Source organism: Sciurus carolinensis, chromosome 6, assembly GCF_902686445.1.
Source record: "Sciurus carolinensis chromosome 6, mSciCar1.2, whole genome shotgun sequence".
Lineage (NCBI taxonomy): Eukaryota > Metazoa > Chordata > Mammalia > Rodentia > Sciuridae > Sciurus > Sciurus carolinensis.
The window spans coordinates 113,039,560-113,058,874 of record NC_062218.1 but is presented as its reverse complement, the minus strand read 5'-3'; the positions used below and the strand labels follow the sequence as shown (position 1 = coordinate 113,058,874).

The 19,315-nt window shown below is 40.1% G+C and overlaps 1 protein-coding gene across 3 annotated transcripts in view; it reads left to right on the top strand.

Annotated features, from left to right (window-relative positions):
- Gramd2b (GRAM domain containing 2B) overlaps window positions 1–19,315 on the top strand; it is a 112,298-nt gene that overhangs the window by 86,749 nt on the left and 6,234 nt on the right. For all 3 annotated transcript variants that reach the window (XM_047555968.1, XM_047555969.1, XM_047555970.1), the window contains 10 exons: window positions 1,798–1,909; window positions 5,187–5,253; window positions 6,185–6,288; window positions 9,906–10,001; window positions 11,913–11,984; window positions 12,083–12,163; window positions 15,290–15,401; window positions 15,943–16,065; window positions 16,704–16,791; window positions 17,639–17,743. In XM_047555968.1, coding sequence (XP_047411924.1) covers window positions 1,798–1,909; window positions 5,187–5,253; window positions 6,185–6,288; window positions 9,906–10,001; window positions 11,913–11,984; window positions 12,083–12,163; window positions 15,290–15,401; window positions 15,943–16,065; window positions 16,704–16,791; window positions 17,639–17,743 — 960 coding nt within the window. The remainder of the gene's footprint in view (window positions 1–1,797; window positions 1,910–5,186; window positions 5,254–6,184; window positions 6,289–9,905; window positions 10,002–11,912; window positions 11,985–12,082; window positions 12,164–15,289; window positions 15,402–15,942; window positions 16,066–16,703; window positions 16,792–17,638; window positions 17,744–19,315) is intronic.

Below are 19,315 nucleotides of genomic sequence, written 5' to 3'. Positions count from 1 at the left end.
TGCATGGGGCTTTTCTCATAGACACCTTTGAGAAGTGTGAGACAACACAGTCGATAAAACCCAAATAAAGACACTCCCACCCCCAGAAGTCAGCAGTACACAGACAGCCCCCTGCGGCTGTGCCTTTTGAAATTACCCAAGGTAGAGCCACCTGCTCCTTGTCTATGTGCCTACATGCAGCCTGTGGGTCTTCAGAAGACCTGGCCATGTCCTTGGCAATGCCGCTGGTACTCACTTGAATCAGTAGTGGTGATGATGCTAAAATCAGCAAGGAGTAAAATAACTGGTAATTTGACATTGGTAAGAATAATTTTATTTTTGAGTACAGACATTTACTCACAGTTTCCAAAAATGTGATCTCTAGAATTCCCCAGACATTTATGTATAAATAGGTTCAAAGGCCTGCAGCTGAAATCAAATCCTATTACCTTAGGTTGCTAAGCGGCACTTTACCTGGGCTGTGAGCATCATGGGATCTTGAACTGTTGGGGCTAGAAGGGGCCCAGGACATCTGTGGCCCGTGTTTTCACAGCTAAGCAAATCAGAGCCTAGTGTCATTTCTAATGTCAGTCATCTGCCCCTTCAGATTCTTCTTAAATCTACTTTGACCCAATTATGAACAGAGCCTCATTTTAAGGAATAACAATGTAAAATCATGAACTTCTTTTATGCCATTTCCCCCCAATAAATTAGAAGACAATTATGCAATTGTAAGACTTGTTCATATGTTACCTCTAGAAATCATATGTGCATTCCACTTGGACATGCCTGTTTTTAGCTATAGGATTGAAGATGTATGCAAATTCACACACTTGCTAACATGGAGAGCCAGAACTAGAGTCACCTTAGAAAGAAATTCTGGAGCTCTGACCTCTGCGCTTAATAAGACAGGACCTCAGAGGACTTGACTCAAATCTAAACATTGTTTTGGGGTTTTTTTTTTTTTTTTTTTTTTTTGTAACTGTTTCACTTTTACTGTTTTCCCTATCTGAGATGTTTTGTTTCTCTTTTCCTCATACCCAATTCCTGCTCATCCTGTTAGGCCCCACTCGTTAAACCCACATGGTTCTGTTGGCCTCCCATCCCTTGCCTCTTTTTAGACTCACTCTGTACTTTCTCCTAACTCCTCTGATAGTATTGCTAAATGAAGTATTGCCTTTTTAAAAATACCTTTTATAAACATTTTTACATGTATTTATTTATTTATTTATTTATTTATTTTTATGCAGTGCTGAGAATTGAACCCAGTGCCTCACACATGCTATGCAAGTGCTCTACCACAACCCGAGCCCTAACAACTGCCTTTTTAAAAACATGTCTGATGCGTGTCCACACAGGCTCCCTAAAGATAAAGACTGTCTTGTGAGCCCAAGGCATTTAGCACAATGCCTCCCTCAATTAATACTTGTTAAATGTTAATGGGTTCTGAGACAAAAATATTCTTTGATTGAATTATGACTGTAATTTTATTTAGTCATTTGCTTCAAGCACTCCTCTTTATACTAAAATACTTTTGAAATGATGTGGTTACTTTCACATCTCAATTGTCATTTCTCCCTTTATGAATAAGTTATCATTTCTGCAGTTTGTGCTGAGATCCTGCTCTAATCTCCCATTCGCCTGAGATGCATACTATGTAAATGCCCGAGAGTATCAGGAATAATTACTGATATCTTGAAGAGAAAAATAAACATCAGGTTTTCTCGTGACATTGTATAATAATCAAGATTTATTATAATAAATAATGAATGACTAAAACAATTCATCTTATAATCCCCCTGGATTTTATTTCCACAGGTCAAAATCCAATTGTGATGGTGCCTCTTTAGTAGGTGATAAGAATGACTGTAAAACAGAAAGCAAAAATGACCCTAAGACTGAAAGGAAAAAGTCTTCATCTTCCAGCCAGGTAATGGGGGAGTAGAGTAAGTGCTGTCTCTCAGAGGGTGATAGACCCATCAGTGCCAAAGGAGGGAAAGAACCTGAGCAGGGTAGCAGCTTAATTCACAACAGCCAAGCTGTCCTTCAACAGGGGAATGGATACAGAAAATGTGGTGTATATACACAAGGGAATATTACTCAACCATAAAGAAGAATGAAATTATGGCATTTGCCAGTAAATGGATGGAACTGGAGAAGATCATGAAATAAGCCAGTCCCAAAAACCCAAAGGCTGAATGTTCTTTCTGATATGTAGATGCTAACCCACACAAGGGAGGGTAGGGAGAGGAAGAATAGAAGTCTATTGGATTAGATAAAGGAGAATGAAGGGAAGGGGGGGGAGGGGAAGGGGAATAGGAAGGACAGTAGAATTAATCAGACATAACTATCTTATCCTTGTATTTGAATACATGACCAGGGTAACTCTGTGTCATGTACAACCACAAGAATAGGATTCTAATTAGAATATTTTATACTCCATGTATGTACAATATGCCAAAATGCATTCTACTCTCATGTATATCTAAAAAGAACAAATAAAATAACCTGAGCATGCAGCTTCCTACATGGCTGACCTAGGCACAGAAGTTCAAAGAGTTTGGAAGGACAGACAAATGACTCTTCCTCTGGTCAATTTCTTTTTTTTTTTTTTTTTTTTTTTTTTTTTTTGCGGTACTGGGGATCAAACTCAGGGCCTTGTGCTTGTGAGGCAAGCACTCTATCAGCTGAGCTAACTCCCCAGTGCTTCCTCTGGTCAATTTCTGATCAACATTAGATTCCACAACTTACCTTTCAACACATACTGAGAGGTAGTGGGTGCTGTTCTGTGTCCCCTAACTCTGACAAGGACCCAGAGAGCAGGTACCAACATAGTGCTTGTATAATAATTAGTAGGACAAGGGAAAATGTGACAACCACAAGTTAAAATTACAGAATAGGCACCAGAGAAGGAAGGCCTGCGTGCAGGGTTATGACTCTGCAGAAGTAATTTCAGTTCTGCTCTCAAATAAACTCTGATAGGTAATAAAGCCCAGTTCCGTGTCATTGAGTGTGATGCATTTACAGGTGCTAAGAGTTTGGGGTTGTTTTGTTTTGTTTTGGGTGTGGGGGATTGATCTCAGGACCTCCCACATACTAAGAAAATGCTCCTCCCCTGAGCTCCACCTCTAGCCCAGTCTTCCTGTCATTTGGGGCTTGGGGGCGGTTTTCAACACATCACCCCAAATGCTTGAATATGTGTTTCCTAAGAACTAAAACAAAGAAATCCACATCCGCGAAATTTAACGAAGTATCAAAATTCAGTTTGAATTTCCATAATTGCCTTACTAAGGGATGTCCTTTATAAAGTAAAAGTGTTTGGGGGTTTTTATCCCCTACCAGGATCAGTCAAGAGTCAAATACTGCATTTGTTGTCTACAGTCCTACTACCTTTATTTATTTATTTATTTTTGGCTCTTCATTGCACTGTCATTTTTTTTTTGGGGGGGGAGGGCACCTGTGGGAGGGATGACCAGGGATTGAACCCAGGGTCACTTAACCACTGAGCCACATTCCCAACCTGTTTTTGTATTTTATTTAGAGACAAGGTCTCACTGAGTTGCTTAGGGCTTCACTAGATTGCTGAGGCTGGTTTTGAACTTGAGATCCTCCTGCCTCTGCAGACATTTTTGAAGACTCCATAGACTAGGATTTTTTAAATCAAGTGTGCAAACAATGCTTCCTGTAGCCATTTAAAAACAAAATCCTAGTGAAGCTCCCAGCCAATACCGAGCTTTCATCAGGATGTCTTTCTAGGTGCAAAGTGTCCTCCTAAGAAGTGGCGTGAGGAAATATACTTTAAGTAAGGTATCTATTTATAAAATAGCTGGCTTGCAGAGACCACCTGTCATAGTGACAATCTGGTCTGCAGTTTTTTTCTTCATAGCAATAAGAGGCCCAGTCTTGCCATTGAGCTCTCCTGGTTTGGGGAACACATCATCAGAGGCCTGCTTGCCCATCTCCCTCTGTTCTCCTGATCAGATTTTTTCTTCAGAAGTGTCCTATGCATCAGAGTGATCCTGCAGAGGGAGGATCCAGCTCTGCTCTATAGTGGTGGTATGGTGTGGCTTAAAGCTCCCTGAGGAACAGGTCCTAAGCCCTGGAATGGGGACGCCATGTTCCCAGGGTAATTGTGAGAATGAGGCTTGTGAACACAATTTGCAAGCTGCACATGGTGAAAATGAAGAAATGTGCAGCTTTTCTGACTCTCGGTCCTTCTACTGCCCTGGAGAGTTAATTCTTTCATATGAAATCCCACTGGTCATCTGGGCATGGTGGCACAGGCCTATAATCCCAGCAGCTCAGGAGACTGTGGCAAGAGGATCTCAAGTTCAAAGCCAGCCTCAGCAACTTGGCAAGGTCCTAAGCAACTCAGTGAGACCTGGTCTCTAAGTAAAAGATTTTAGACGGGCTGGGAATGTAGCTTAGTGGTGAAGTGGTTAAGTGCCCTGGTTTTAATACCTGGTACCAAAGAAAGAGGGAGAGAGAGAAGAAAGAAAAAGAAAGGGAGGGAAGGAAGGAAGGAAGGAAGGGAGGGAGGGAGAGAGGGAAGGAAAGAAGGGAGGAAGGGAGAGAGGGAGGGAAAGAAAAGAAAGAAAGAATGATACTTGTCGGCCTCTGTCCTCCTGTCACTGGCTAAGGAGATGCCTTCACATCATATCAGCATAGTAACAGACCCACGTCACTCCAGGCAGTAGGTTCTTTAGATGCGGTACCCTTGTAAGCCTGGTGGCATCCTTCTGAGGCAGGTGGTGTTTTTGCCCTCTGGCCCAAAAGAGAAAACTGAGGCCCAGGGAAGTGAAGTGACTAGGCCATGATCACACATCAAGGACTTTAGGACAGGTTTGTTTGAGTACAAAGCTCTACCATTTTTGGTCTTCTGAAGTACCCACCTTGTATCTTTAGTGCCCTGGAATCCAGGAATCTCTAGTGAGATTCCTTAGAGTTCATCTCATTTCTTATCAGGAACATCCTTGTCCTGCCTGATACCTCAGCTGACCACCCGCTGCATGTGGTGTCCACCCAGCAAGACATTAATCCTGTTAGAGAGTGAACTTTTGTGCCCCAACTGAGGGGCTGTGTTGAACACTTACAAAATCAGAGAGGGTAAATTCCTAAAGATAGCATGAGGGAGGGAAGATGTGTTATTTATTCTGAATTGGACTCAAAATGTGTGCAGCGAGGCCTGTGTTTTATTCTCCCTGCAGTACAAGGCGAACATGCACTTTCACAAGTTGTTTCTTGATGTCCCAACTGAGGAGCCACTGAGGCAAAGTAAGTTCTGACCTGTTTGACTTTCTAAGCTTCGTATGTGAAAAGTTGCTCATTAGTGGGGGGACTGGTCAGTGAGGACAATAGGTTTCTGAAGGCAGCAGGTCATGGTGGAGCGACAGTGCCAACCACAGTCACCTTTCCCCAAGCACCTTGCAAGATAAGAGAATAGAATGAGAAGCTGAATTTCCCCACGAGTTATGATCTCATCAGCATGGTTCCAGAATGATCTCTCCTGCCTTTTGTATTTTTTGCTGAAATGCAGCTGATTGAATCATCCTGAGATGTATGATAACAAGCCTGGGGCAAGAGAGGCTACTAAAAGGTTAAAAGGACACACGGGTCCAAGTGGACAGAGGTGCTAATACCTGTGCTATGCAGGGTGTGGTGGTCACACCTAAGCACCTTCCTGGCATGCTGGTTACGTGTGGCTCACGCAGGGCTCAAGGTTCAGTCCTAGTCTCTTGTACACAAGTGAAGGCAAGGTGCTGGGTTCCTGCCATGATCTCCAGGCAGACGGGGGAGTCATGTGCTCTTCCCTGAGTGACCGGCTGTTGCTTCAGTGGGTCATTAGTGAGGATGCCTGGGAAGGGAGGGCCAGGCGTGCCACAATTGGCACAAGGGTGACACACCTTCCTAAACAGAGGAGACCTCAGAAACATCATTCTTGGTTTCCCATGTGTGATGGTTGACTTGCCTTCCTGTTTGGATTCTAGAGTCTGTAAGACCTTGAATTAAAAAATAAAATCTAGTCACTGCAACTTTATTCCACTAAAGATGTCTGAGAAAGAAATGACAGAGCTTTGGAGTATGAGTGTGTGATCTCTGCCCATCCTTGAGTAGATACACAACTTCTATTTTAAATTGAAATAATGGAAATAATATTTTAGTGGAATGCTACATGGTGCTATTATACCTGTCTGTATTCTCCCAGGCTTTACCTGTGCTCTTCAGAAAGAAATACTATACCAAGGAAAGCTCTTTGTATCAGAAAACTGGATTTGTTTTCATTCCAAGGTCTTTGGAAAAGACACTAAGGTTGGTATAATATTTAGAAAAGAAAGCTAACCCTGCCTTTTCATATGTTACAAATATATGATTTAAAAATAATTTTAAAATAAATTCTTTTTGGCTGAACTCTATTTGTAAATATATCATGATTATGCCTTTATACTGAGTTTCTTTTGTCATGGTTTCAAATACTATGCATTCTAAATGCTTCCAGATGACACTAACTTCCCTCTTTGCCTAAATACCTTTGTCAGCTGTAGTGCTGGCCCCCAGGGGAATCCCAGCAGACCAGGCCCACTCCCAGCCACCCAAAAAAACAACAATAGCAAAAGGGATTTGGGATTTACTCTCAGTGTGGTTGTGCTGCTGTCTTCAGGGCCTCAACAGTAGCGCTGTGGTTCTACAGGGAAAGATCAGAGGCGAGAGGCAGGGGGGTTGCCGTGGCTGTGATCTTGCTCAGGGCCTGGTCTAGTTGATTGTTGTCCTGGGCTGGTCACGCAGTCTTGTAGACACCAATGAAATCATGCCTGGGACCAGGAAGGGTGGTTCCGATATCTGTCATAGGATGTTATCGCTCAGACCTGTGATCCTGGAATTTAAGATAACTGAGGGGAAGAATAACCCAGAAAACAGGTCAGAGAGAGACCTGTTTTATGAACTTAGCTGGGTCAAGGACTGAGTCCTCCTTCACCACGCTCACTTGTTTCCTTATTCAAGCACATTATCCCTCTCCCACACCACACCCCAGATCCCCTTTGCCCAGGTGTCACCAGAAACACTCAGTCATATGGGGAGTATGGTACAATTTGTTTGAAAGGCATTCATTAAAACCAAAACACTTTGTGTAGGAAATGTGAATCTTTACACCAGATTCACACCAGATGCCAACAAAGAGGTCTAGAATCACAGACCAGCAGATAAGCCACTTGCCCTCCGCAGCATAGTGAGCAGAAAGGGCAGCACTTCTCTGGGGGAGTCCCATACCCACTTCCCCAAGTACACGCTGTTACTGAGCCTTTCCATTCTCTATAAACACAGAATCGGGGAGCAGAGGCGTGTGACACCTGAGCATAAATGAGAATAGCCGGAGGAAACTGGCAGTTTGCCCACGCACCACCTTCTGAACCTGTAGTGTAGGAAGAGAAAAGATAACCCCCTCCTGATGACATCCTTGCCTTCGAGCATGGTGTTACATCACAGTTCACTCAGGCCACCAGCGTAAGAAGTCAAAAAAAAAACACCTTCTCAGGTTGCATGACTGAGTTTTCAGTCACTCGGATTCATGATGATGAATAAGCAGTGTTTATACTCTTGAAGTAGGCTGATTATAAACTTTATGTTTTGAGTTGATTTGCTTCTTTTAAAATATTCTCCTTAAAGTTTCTGACAATTACATAGAGACCACTCAACAAATGTAATGGAAACTTTCTCTTTTTTTTTGGTGCCAGTGATTGAACCCAGGGGCACTTAACCACCGAGCCACATCTCCAGCCCTTTTTTTATATATTTTATTAGAGACAGGGTCTCCCTGAGTTGCTTAGAACCTCGCTAAGTTGCTGAGGCTGGCTCTGAACTCACCATCCTCCTGCCTCAGCCTCCTGAGCCACTGGGTTTACAGGTGTGCACCACCGCACCTGACTGGACACTTGCTTTTTTTGGCATTAGGTATAGATTAGGTATATCTTCATTGTCAACAGAATTCCAGCCTGTTCCAATATGAACCGAAGGCACCCAAATAATTTTCTCTAGGAAGGGGAACTTTCTAACTACCCTGCTATGGAAAAATGTTAATAAAGTACAGCCTTAATTTAATCAGGACCTTATAGTCAACCAGTCTCTATTTCAAATGCTAGTAAAATTAGCATGCATGTATCAAGTTCCATCTAGTCTCACTGAAAAGTAATTTCAGTTTCATTTCACAAGTGCTATCAAGTTGTAATTTTGCACTCATGATTGAAAACTCCCTAAGGGTTTTTAGAAAAACCTAAATTTATAGTCCCTTGTCACTGTGTGTTTGCACTGCTGCTCAAAAACCAAATTGGACTTATTTTGATATCATCATTAATCTTCACAGGTCTTTAAATTCTTTTTTCCCAAAGTTATCCCAATTTACAACTTTAGAATTACCTCCCATTCTTGAAAATTTTTGTGGGTACAGTTCTTGGCAAAATAGGTAGAGAAAATACCTAATTTGGATTAGTTCCTCCTTCCTCCTTGGTCTTCCTGCCTGGAACTTGGCAGGACAGTAAGTCAGCTCATCTCATAAACCCAAATGTGAATGCAGAGATTCAAAATGAAAAGCTCGTTTTCCCTCCTTGAGCTGGCAGTGCTAACAGAAGGCTTTCTCTTCCCTGTCAACCTTGTTGATCTCTTATGGAATAAATGGAGCATTTTAATGAAATAGATGTTCAAGTGAGGACACAGACCTATGGAGGGAGTGACATTTTCTTTTGACCATGCCTGTGTGATTCTGTTCTCAGGGATCAAAGTGATGTGATCTGTTTTTCTTTGAAATCAAATATGGTTGGAAGGATATAACAAGATATCAGGAATGCCTAGTTTTCTTTGCACCTTCTAATGCATTCTTACAGTATTGAAAAAAACCCACATTTTGGATCAGTTCAGTTCAGATTCCACCTTTGTAACCTCTTTTATGTAGGCCCTCAAGCAGGTCATGTACCTCTCTTAAGATATCAACTTATAGGCTTATCATAATTAAATGACATTCCCATCTGGTAAACAGGTGTACGTAAGTGCAGCTTCTACAGTTTTGTTATTATTATTAGAACCAGAAATAATCTTATATTTCGCCAATATATGTTTATTTCTGGTTCTAATAAAAAGTCCTGATTTCATGAGACAAATGAGGAAATGAATGGAAAGTTTTATCTGGCACTGGACATTTTCCATATATTATCTCTTTTAATCCACAGAAAATTCTATAAAGTAGACAAGACTGTCTCCTATGTATGGATCAGGAAACAGGCCCAGAGTGGAAAGTTTGTAAAGTTAAGCAGGTCATGCAGATACCAACAGAACTGAATGCATGTCCCAGACTCTGCAGTGATGTCTCTCCTGCACCAGTACTCTTGAATGTTGTCCCCACCCACACACGCACAGCAGAGGGGAGTGGGGCATGTGGAAGTTAACCCAAATCATTGGCCACAATCTTGAAACTTCTGTAGAGCCTTGGGCTCCAATAAATGAAAATAATTGTAGCTTTTATATTCTATTCCCCATATCTAAAGATGAAAGTTTCCCAGTAAGACCTTCAGTAGAATCGATGATCCAGATTTGTCCTCTGGCTTTGTAAACACCAGTTTGAAAAGCTGAGGTGGCACCATTCATACCACTCTTTAAGATTCACATTTTTTTTTCCTTTTGGTACAGGGGGATTGACCCAGGGGTGCTTTACCACTGAACTATGTCCCCATCCTTTTTTATTTTTTATTTTGAGACAAGGTCTTACTAAGTTGCTGGGGGTCTCACTAAATTGCTGAGAAGACTCACTTTTCTTCATGAAGTCTAGAAAGCTTGATGTTGATTTCCTTGTTTATCTTTTTTCCCTTTTTCCTTTAATGTGTAGATTTGAAGGACTGTTCTGTGACGTCTAAACCAGTGTTAACTTCATGATTCTGTTTCAGATCTCTATTCCGGCTTTCTCAGTAACCTTAATAAAGAAAACCAAAACTGCTCTTCTGGTGCCAAATGCTCTGATTATAGCGACAGTCACAGACAAGGTGAGTACTCTGCAGTGTACGAACACTTTTGCTTTAACCTCCTGCTCCGGGATCTGTTGCCTTCCCGGCTTCTTTCCAAGGACAAAGTCCTGGAACCATAAATATCATCAGCTCCTATGGTGAAACTGAGAATTTTCTATAAGACTAATTTTTAAAATTACAGCCTAGAGACATTATTATATTCCCCCTTGCAAAATGATTTATTCTAATGTAATTGTTCCCAATTTTGAATTTCCTGCTGACTTAATTATACTTGCTTGACCAAGTTCAAAAAAATTAAATTCTTTCCCAACTTCCCTTTCCTTAACAATTGTTCAGTCAGACAAAACTGATATGTTCAATTCCTTTAATATTACTATAAAAAGTAAGAACAACAGCCTTGCTGATAGGGAAGACAGGTAACACTGAGGAGTCCCTGGAATGGGGTGGCCAGCCTCCTCATAACTCCAGTTAGGTACCTCCTCAGAGTCATCCCAAATGCATGAAACCTGTACCTGCTCTGCAATTAAGCTTTGGGATCAGTTCCCATCCCTTTTGCTACCAGGTGTTTGAATAACCTCTCTTCTATCAAGAAATTCTAGAGCTATTGGTGATTGCTCAGCTACCCCAGACATGGGCAACCAGAAATATCTCCATTCAAAGTGGTAATAATTCATGGGCTAGGGATTAACTCAGTGGTAGAGAGCTTGCCTAGCATGCCTGAGGCCCTGTGTTCAATTCTAGTAAAAAAGGGAAAGAGAGAAAATGCTATTTATTTCAGCTTGACAGGAGAGAGGGTGTGGAGAAGTTTGGTTACTTGTTTTTTTACTTGAAATTCTTTTTTAATCTCTTACCTATTATATTTATGAAAACATATACCTGCATTCCATTTCTAATCATACTAGATAACTTATGGAAAGATAAAAAGAGACAATTTTGATAAGCTAGAAAATAAATTAATATTTCTATTTTGAGATTTTAAAAAATACCAATAGCAAATTGGCATGAGGTATATCTCATATATCAAGTGCTCTCTTTGTATTTTCTCATTTATTCCATGCTACCAGCCTATGAGGGAAGAATGCTTGAGCAATTTTCCCAATATTACCCACTTGGTAAATATCAGAACCAAAATTTGCAACTAGACCTAATGCCAGAACCCACAGTGTTAACAACTTTGGAATATAATAAAAACTTACTTGGAAATTTCTCCAAGTTTTCTTGATGAAAGAGAGGGATCATCACAAACTCATGCAAAGGGGACCTGAAAAGATTCAGTGGCTCACATAGATAGAGAAAAAGTAAGTTCTTATAGTTTCTGAATATATCATTTATGGTAAAAATTTTCCTTATGTCGTTTGTCTCCAACTTCTTTGTCTGGCTCTGATTTTACTCTTTTCCCATAACTCCCTTATAAGCAACCACTAGAAAATCTCCATATTTGTACAGGGAAGAATCTGGAAATGGTGTGAAAAAGAACTGGCCTATAAGAGTCGCTGGGAAGTTTTCAGAGGAAATCTAGGTCAGGGCAGAGAAAGTGGACCCGTGGGAGTTGTTAAATACCTTTAAACACAAAAACAAAACTGGAGCGGGAGAGACTTTAAATAGGAGCCAGCCGAAGCCACTGGCCTTCTCTTAATGACTAGGCCCTTTGCTCTCTGAGCTTTTGGGGGACACCTATGTCAGACTTCTGGAGCCCTATATTTCTTTATTACTCTTAAATTGAGTCTAGAAGTTTTGTTGCTATCTGGGGTGGGGGACAGTAGTACATGCTTTATTCCAGAAATGAAGTAAAATTTGAACATGTGGGTAAAGGGGACGGTCCGTGTCATTTGAAAACAAAACGAATACATGTGGCTACTTTTTTGAACTCTGAACTCATACTTCTCATCATGGAATATCTGTTAATAATTATTCTGTTTTGTTTTTCAGTATATATTTGTCTCCTTACTCTCCAGAGATTCAACTTACAAACTACTAAAATCTGTGTGTGGGCACTTGGAAGTGAGTATGACATCCTGAGTGTCTGTAACTGCTTTTCTTCTCCCTTGCCTATGGTTTAATAGTTGATCTGGTTTTTCATTTGGTTCCAATAATTTCAGAATGTAAGTGTTGGTAGCAGCCCCATTCAGTCTTCTGGTGAAAATTTTTTCCAAGCAGACCGCCCTTCATCTCTGCCTCTGGTAAGTAGCCAACATTAACTATCTTTGTGCAAAAGAGAGAATATGTTCCATAATTACACTGTGCATACACCATGGCCAGAGTGTGGGAGGAGCTTAAGACCACAGAATTTGAGGCATGGCTGAAGCAGCAAGGCACATTTCTCTATCTCTCTGGAAAAGGAGGGATTAATTGGAAACCATAACTTATTTCTAGTAATTGAAGAGTTCTACAAAACAAAAGAAACATGATGTTAAAACTATCTTAGTGAGTTTCTTCTTGTCACCACAGAAATTCATAAGGACTGGATTTGTTTTTTTTGTTTGTTTGTTTTTTGTTGTTGTTAGTTTGGGATATGCAGGGGCAGGTTGTGGATTTTGCGGGGGGTTGTTTTTTGAGGTTTTTTTTGTTTGTTTGTTTGTTTTTTGCAGTGCTGGGGATGGAACCCAGGCCTTGTGATGCTAAGCAAATAACTCTACCGATGAGCTATATACCATTAGCATGGTTTTAAAGGGATTCCACAAATCTATTTGAGGCAGAGCATGAGTCAACCCACAAATGACTTCTATGTTCAAGGCACCATACTAGTGTATACAATAAGAAAACAGGAAAAATCAAAACTAATTCAGGGCTTCTCTCCCATTGGGAGGTGAGAATGGGAGTCCCTTTTCTCCTCAGCCAGGGTGAGAAGCTGGGTAGCCTTGTTTTCCTGCTTCAAACATGGTGGGGAGTGATGGGGTGGCTAATTCTTGCCTTCATAGGCTTGACAGCTTAGAAAAGAAAGTGAGGCAAACTCAGAAGCAATTTTAAAAAAATGAAAACTGTAATACCCAAGTAACAGGTAGACATTATTTGGTTCTCTTAGAATTTGTTGACTGTAGGGTACATCTCTTATGAGAAGTATCTCCCTTTTGTACAAGATTTGTACCTCTAATGGAATATAATGTTTTCCCCTAAAGAGTGTGGTATCATTCAAGTAATTATTCCCAAATCAGTTATTATTATATATTTGCAGTTAGTGAAGCAGTATGGATCCATAGTTGGAATACCTCCTACAAATCTTTTAGAGAATTTTTTTAAACAATAGTAGAATCAAAACCATGTTCAGGGCTGGGGAGATAGCTGAGTCGGTAGAGTGCTTACCTTGCAAGCACAAAGCCCTGGGTTCGATCCCCAGCACTGCAAAAAAAAAAAAAAAAAAAAAAAAAAACTATCAAGAAAGTGTTCATAGCAGTATTATTCATGATAGACAAAAAGTAGGGGGAACCTAATGTCTTTCAGCTAATGAGTGGATTTTTTAAAATGTGGTATATACATACAGTAGAATATTATTCAGCCATAACAAGGAAATGAAATGCTGATATGTGCTTCCAAATGGATGGCAAGTGAAAACAAAATGCTAAATCAAAGAGGTCAGACACACAAGGTCACATGATGAGTGATTACCATTACAGATATTCCTTAACTTATGATGGGGTTCCATCCCTAGAAACCCATCATAAATTGAAAATATCATAAGTCAAAAATTCATTCCTTATGCCTAGCCCACTGAACCTCAGGGCTTAGCAGTGGAATACACCGTCGAATATCAGTGGCTTCCCTTCATGATCCCGTGGCTGACCTGGAGCTGCTGCTCTCTGCAACTACCCAGCTTCACAAGAGACTATTGTAAGGCGTATCGCCAGGCCAGAGAAAGATCAAAATTCAAAATTTGACTTACAGTTCCTACTGAATGTGAATTGTTTTCACACCGTCGCAAGTCAAAAAATTATGAGTCAGGGACCATCTGCTTCTGAAATGTGTCAAACAGGCGGACCCATAGGCACAGAAATTAAATCAGTGGTTAACAGGGAATGGGATAAGGGAGAAACTGGGAATGACTGCTGGTGGAAACGGGGTTACTTTGGTGAGTGATAGGACTATTCTGGAATAAGGTAGTGGTGATGATTGCACAACCTCGTGAATATTCTAAGCACCACCGAATTGCACATTTTATAAAATGCTGGATTTTATGTTGTATGAATTTTATCTCGATTTTTTAAGGCTCCATCTTTTACAAAAGAGTAATGGGAAGCAGTACAAAACACAATTAGAGGGGATTCGAAATCCAGCAAGCCTGGCGTCAAATCTGGGCTCCACCCAGCTTGTGATGTCATCAGGCCAGCTCCATCACTGCTCTGTCTTCTCATCCACTAAAGTGCCCATGTCCCCAGGTGGTTATGAGCAGTAAATGTAATCATGTATGTGAGGGGCTTTGCATGCAGCTGGATCCATGATAAGCATTCAATAGATCATGATTAACTTGAAGAGATTTAATTTTTTCAGTGTTCATTCCCCTGTAAATTCTTGCATAAAATAAAATGAATGTTGAGATGACCAAAAGAGGCAAGTTCAAGGCAAAATGTTGGTGATTCGTTTGCAAGAGGAGTCTCTTCTTCATTTGGCAGCTAACTACATTGTTAAAAGCTCAGCCTAATTATACCTTTGCTGGGATATTTTAATGACCCCACTTATCTCTGTAGCTCTAAGTACTTTGGAGGAGCCCATGGAATGCAAACTAAAACATTTCTGCCTTTTCCCTTACTCCTTTATCATCTCCCTGTAATTTAAATTTCATATTACTGACCCTATTTTGATCTAGTTGAAGGAAGAAGAAAAAAGGAAACTTTCTTTTCATTGTCTAATTTCTAAAGTCATTTTCCCTTCTGTTTCTAATACCTTTTTAAAAACTATAATTTAGTAATACCTCTCTATGTATTCAAACTTGGATTTAGAGCTTTCAGTCTACTCTTTTCTGTATGTCTACAGCAGTCAGTTTTTCTCTTTATAAAGTGCTAATGAGACTTCTTCAGTTTTACACTGGAAGCTTTCCAAATCATTAGCATTCCAGCTTTTTTTTCCCCCTCTGGACATTTGTTGTCTCAAACAAGTTGGCCACTGTTGTGGACAGAATGCTAACCACCCAGAAGAATCTCAGTTTCAGTAACCAGATACTCTGATCTATTAGGAAAATCCCAGTTGTGTGGGGTAATCCTTCCTCCTTTTCCGTATTTTATGGGTCAGGCCTAACAGAGATGGCCACGAGTTACAAAGGCCTGACTGTTTAATGAGGAAAAATTGGCCTCTCTTCCTTTCATTATCTCCCTCAGGATTTTAATGATGAATTCTCAGATCTGGATGGAGTCGTTCGACAGAGAAGTCAAGACATGGAAGGATACAGCAGTTCTGGTTCTCAAACTCCAGAGTCTGAGAACTCTCGAGGTCTGGCAGATCTTTGTGTCTTAATTAAAATTTAATTCCCCACTAAACTCCCTCATCCCTGCCCCCCCCCAATAAAAACAAAGAAAAAAAAAAAAAAAACACCTGTCTTTCTGGTTAGCAGTTGCAAACAGAATTTGAAAGGGGGCAGCTTGAAAGTTCAAGAGGAAGGAATGGCCTGAGTGATCAAAGTCCATTTCCTTTTATGCATTTAACAAATGTCTCTTAAGTGGACATAATATTAGGGTGGTCAAGGAAGATCAGCATGTAGCATTTTCTTAATTCTTATTTCAGTGATAGCATTAATTACTATAGCCAAATTGCCTTTGCAAATTGGTGGGGTTACCACAGACCATCCTTATATCATTTTATCAGTTGTTTGCTTGAGCCTTGGATTTCCATCCCGAGCCACCTCACCCAGCTGTTAGATGATCCATTTATGTACTTGACCATTATACTGATTGAGTGCTTTGCTTTGTAGTTGATCCTATGTTTTTAAATGTAGTGTGGAGAAAACTGACCCAGTTCCATTTTGACTTTGTAGATTTCCATGTGACAGAATCCCAGACAGTTCTGAACGTCTCCAAGGGAGAAGCAAAACCAACTCGGGCAGATGCCCATGTAAACAGAGCTCCTGAAGGAAAAGTCAAAAGTCTCCCTCCACATGGTAAGGAGCAGAGTTTGGGGGGAGGAAGGGTTGTTTGTCTATTTTCTTTATTTGTTTGAGGGGGAAGAGATTTCTGTTTGTAAACTTTAAAATAGCCAAATGTTTTACTTTGTGACTTCATATTCCCTCCGTTCCCATTGTAGGTCTCTGCATTTTAATTCTCTCTTGTTTAGTATGCAACCAGAACCCAGTTCTGTGTTTTACTCTGTGGGATACAAAGGTGAATTAGTCTTCTTAAAGATATCTTCATTCTTTTGAATACTTTGAGATTATGATCCAAATATCGGTGGTAAATGCAAATCATTGAATTAGTTCCTGTTTACTAATTATTCTAATAACTGGTCACTGGTGATGCTGGTTTAAGAGTAAGGAAGGTGTTATCTTGTTCTCCATTGACCCCAACTCAATACTTGACACAATAAGGCTCTCAATAAGCCTGTGTTGGATGAAACAGTTGGAAAGAATTGAAACTACTGGTTAAGGTGACAACTAAAAGACTTCAGCTAACATTTTCTCTAATTTTTTTTTCCCTGGGATTGATCAACTGTCTCCAGGATCTTTTCCCCATTGGGATATTGCTAGATGAAAGAAGTATGTCATGGTGTTAAATTGTTGCTTTTTTGGTTTCCACCTAACAGGTCTGTCAGAAAACGTTGGAATTTTGCATAAAGTCAAGTCCCAGAAATGTCCAGCTCTCCACCACATTCTTATATTTTATGCAATTGTGTAAGTAAATGTCTTTATTCTGAGTGACTTAAGCAACTGATTCAGTTCTATAAAGGAAAAATCTCTTCACATTGCCAAGAGCCATTGTAAATCTTTGTTGTATTTGTCTCTAATGTGACACAAATATTTTCTCTGACAATTTGTGTCCCCTACTTTGACATTGTTTTGTTTTCTAAGTGTAGGTCACATTTTCATAATGATTGTGCCAAATTCAGCAGAGAACTAAGTTCTGAATGGATCCCATTCCTTGGAACATTGTCCTATAAATTACGAAGTATCTTTTTCTTGTTGTTTTTCCATCTGTTCCCTGTCCTCTGAAGAAAGAGCAAGATATCTTCGAAATGTCTTCTCCCTTTCCTGGAAACTCAGGCATTAACTTTTTAATCAACTTCCAGTCTGTAACCAGTTGTTCTGAGAATAGCATGGTCCAATTCTAGGCTGTTCCTCACAATAAGGAGGACATGCCCAGTCTGGTTCCCAGATAAAGCAAGGGATTTGTGAGTCACTGGGGAGCTGCCTGGGCACTCTCTGCCCAAGCTCCTCCAGCAGAGGAGAAAGGAACACTGGCTTGATGATCCAGCTTGGGTCTGACCTTGAACAGTCCTATTAGAATAGCCATAATTTGCAATTTTAGAGACTGGGCTTATAGTCTTTAAGTCTCCTTCTGACCAGAGAGTTTCATAACAAGCATCCACCTATTTTTAAAAAGACCTTTTAAACATCTAAATAGCCAGTTGTTTTAGAAAATTCCTTGCTCCAGCGTACAAACTGGCCCTGAGTTTATTGTGTTTTGAATATCAGATCCTGGCCATTAACCTGTTTGAAATTGCTCTTTATCCCTCTCCAGTGCCTGTGCCCTAATCATCTCAACCTTCTACATGAGATACAGAATTAACACTCTGGAGGAGCGACTGGGGTCACTCACCGCCTTCGTGGATACCCATAGTACTGAGTAAGACGCTTCCCTCTAGTGCTATTGTCTGCTGGCTGTTCAGATTAGCGTAATAATTGACCCAAGCTTGGCATCCTCCTTAGCAAACATTAACTGAGATTGCATTCTGTATGAAATGTTTAAGGATATAAAAATAAAGAGGTAGGAGGATCCTGGGAATAAATGACCTAACCCTGCACTGTTCTCAAGTTACTATAGTGTTGCCACTAATATGGCAAGAAACACACCTAATTTTACATTGTCTTGCTCTATGATCCCAAGAGGCAATTGTGACCTTGGCCTATTTATTAAACTATAAAAGTTTATTTTCATAAAATGGTAGAGTCAGGACATTCATAGAAAAGAAACAATGCAAGTACGTCAGCACATTTCATCATGTCTAAATCTAACTAATTAGTTTACAAAACTCCTGACAACTATAGAGTCATGTGACTAGTAATTTGTTGACTATGTCTGTAAAGATTTTTCATTCATTCCTTTTCGACATGCCTGACTAAATAAATCTATTCAGACATGGCACTCTTTCCTCAAGTAAAATAAAATCATTATTTCAGGTTTAGAAAGCATACTTTTAGCTAAGTTTTAAAAGTAGAGATATGCCTTAACTACCTGCTGTGTGCAAGAGTCTCTATCAGAATGGATATATACATATACAGATACAAACAGATTTTTCTCATGATATTTTCATCATAATCTTATGAGATTTGTTATCCCCATTTTATAGATGAGAAAACTGAGGCTCGGAAATAATTAGCTTAATGTCTTATGGTTTATAGTAAAACTAGGATTCAAATGCAGATCTATATAACTATAAAGATAGGCTTTCCAGTCTATTGGTGACTCTCAAACCTTAATATGCCTCGGATTCATCTTCAGGGCTTGTTAAAACAGATTGCAGGATCTATCCCAGAGGTGTTTTTTTTTTTTTTTTTTTTTTTTTTTTGCAGTGCTGGGGATTTGAACCCAGTGCCTTGTGCTTACAAGGCAAACACTACCAACCTGAGCCATATCCCCAGCCCTATCCCAGAGTTTTTGATTCAGTAGGTCTGGGATGGGGCTTCCCAAGTGATGCTGACAGTGCTGGTCTGGAATCTATACTTTAAGAATTATTATGTATGTCATTCTAGGACGTCATTTTTGAGTCATAAGGTATACATTTGAACCAATATGTTATACAAGCCTATTAAATAGTTTGAAATGGATTCATACCCTGCCCTTACTCTCCCACCTGTTCAATTGTTAACAGAATTAGAGGCCTGGTGACCCCAGATTATTACAGGCCATTAGTTCACTACCACATAAGGAGTTGGCTTTGCTTAGAAAGCTAGATTTCATGTCCTATTATCATTTAATGAACTTGACGGTAATAAGTGGGAAATTCCACTAACAAATTAAATATTCATTCTTTTGAAACAATCAATCCAGGAGGAAATAAGAATCTGAAAAATATCCTTCAAAGGAAAAAAAAATCACAAAGATCGCTTGTGACATGGGGTCAGGGAACAGCCTGGTGGGAAGGTCTGTTGACACAACCCTATTCTGGGACCCAAGGTACCCCAGGTCCTTTGTCCA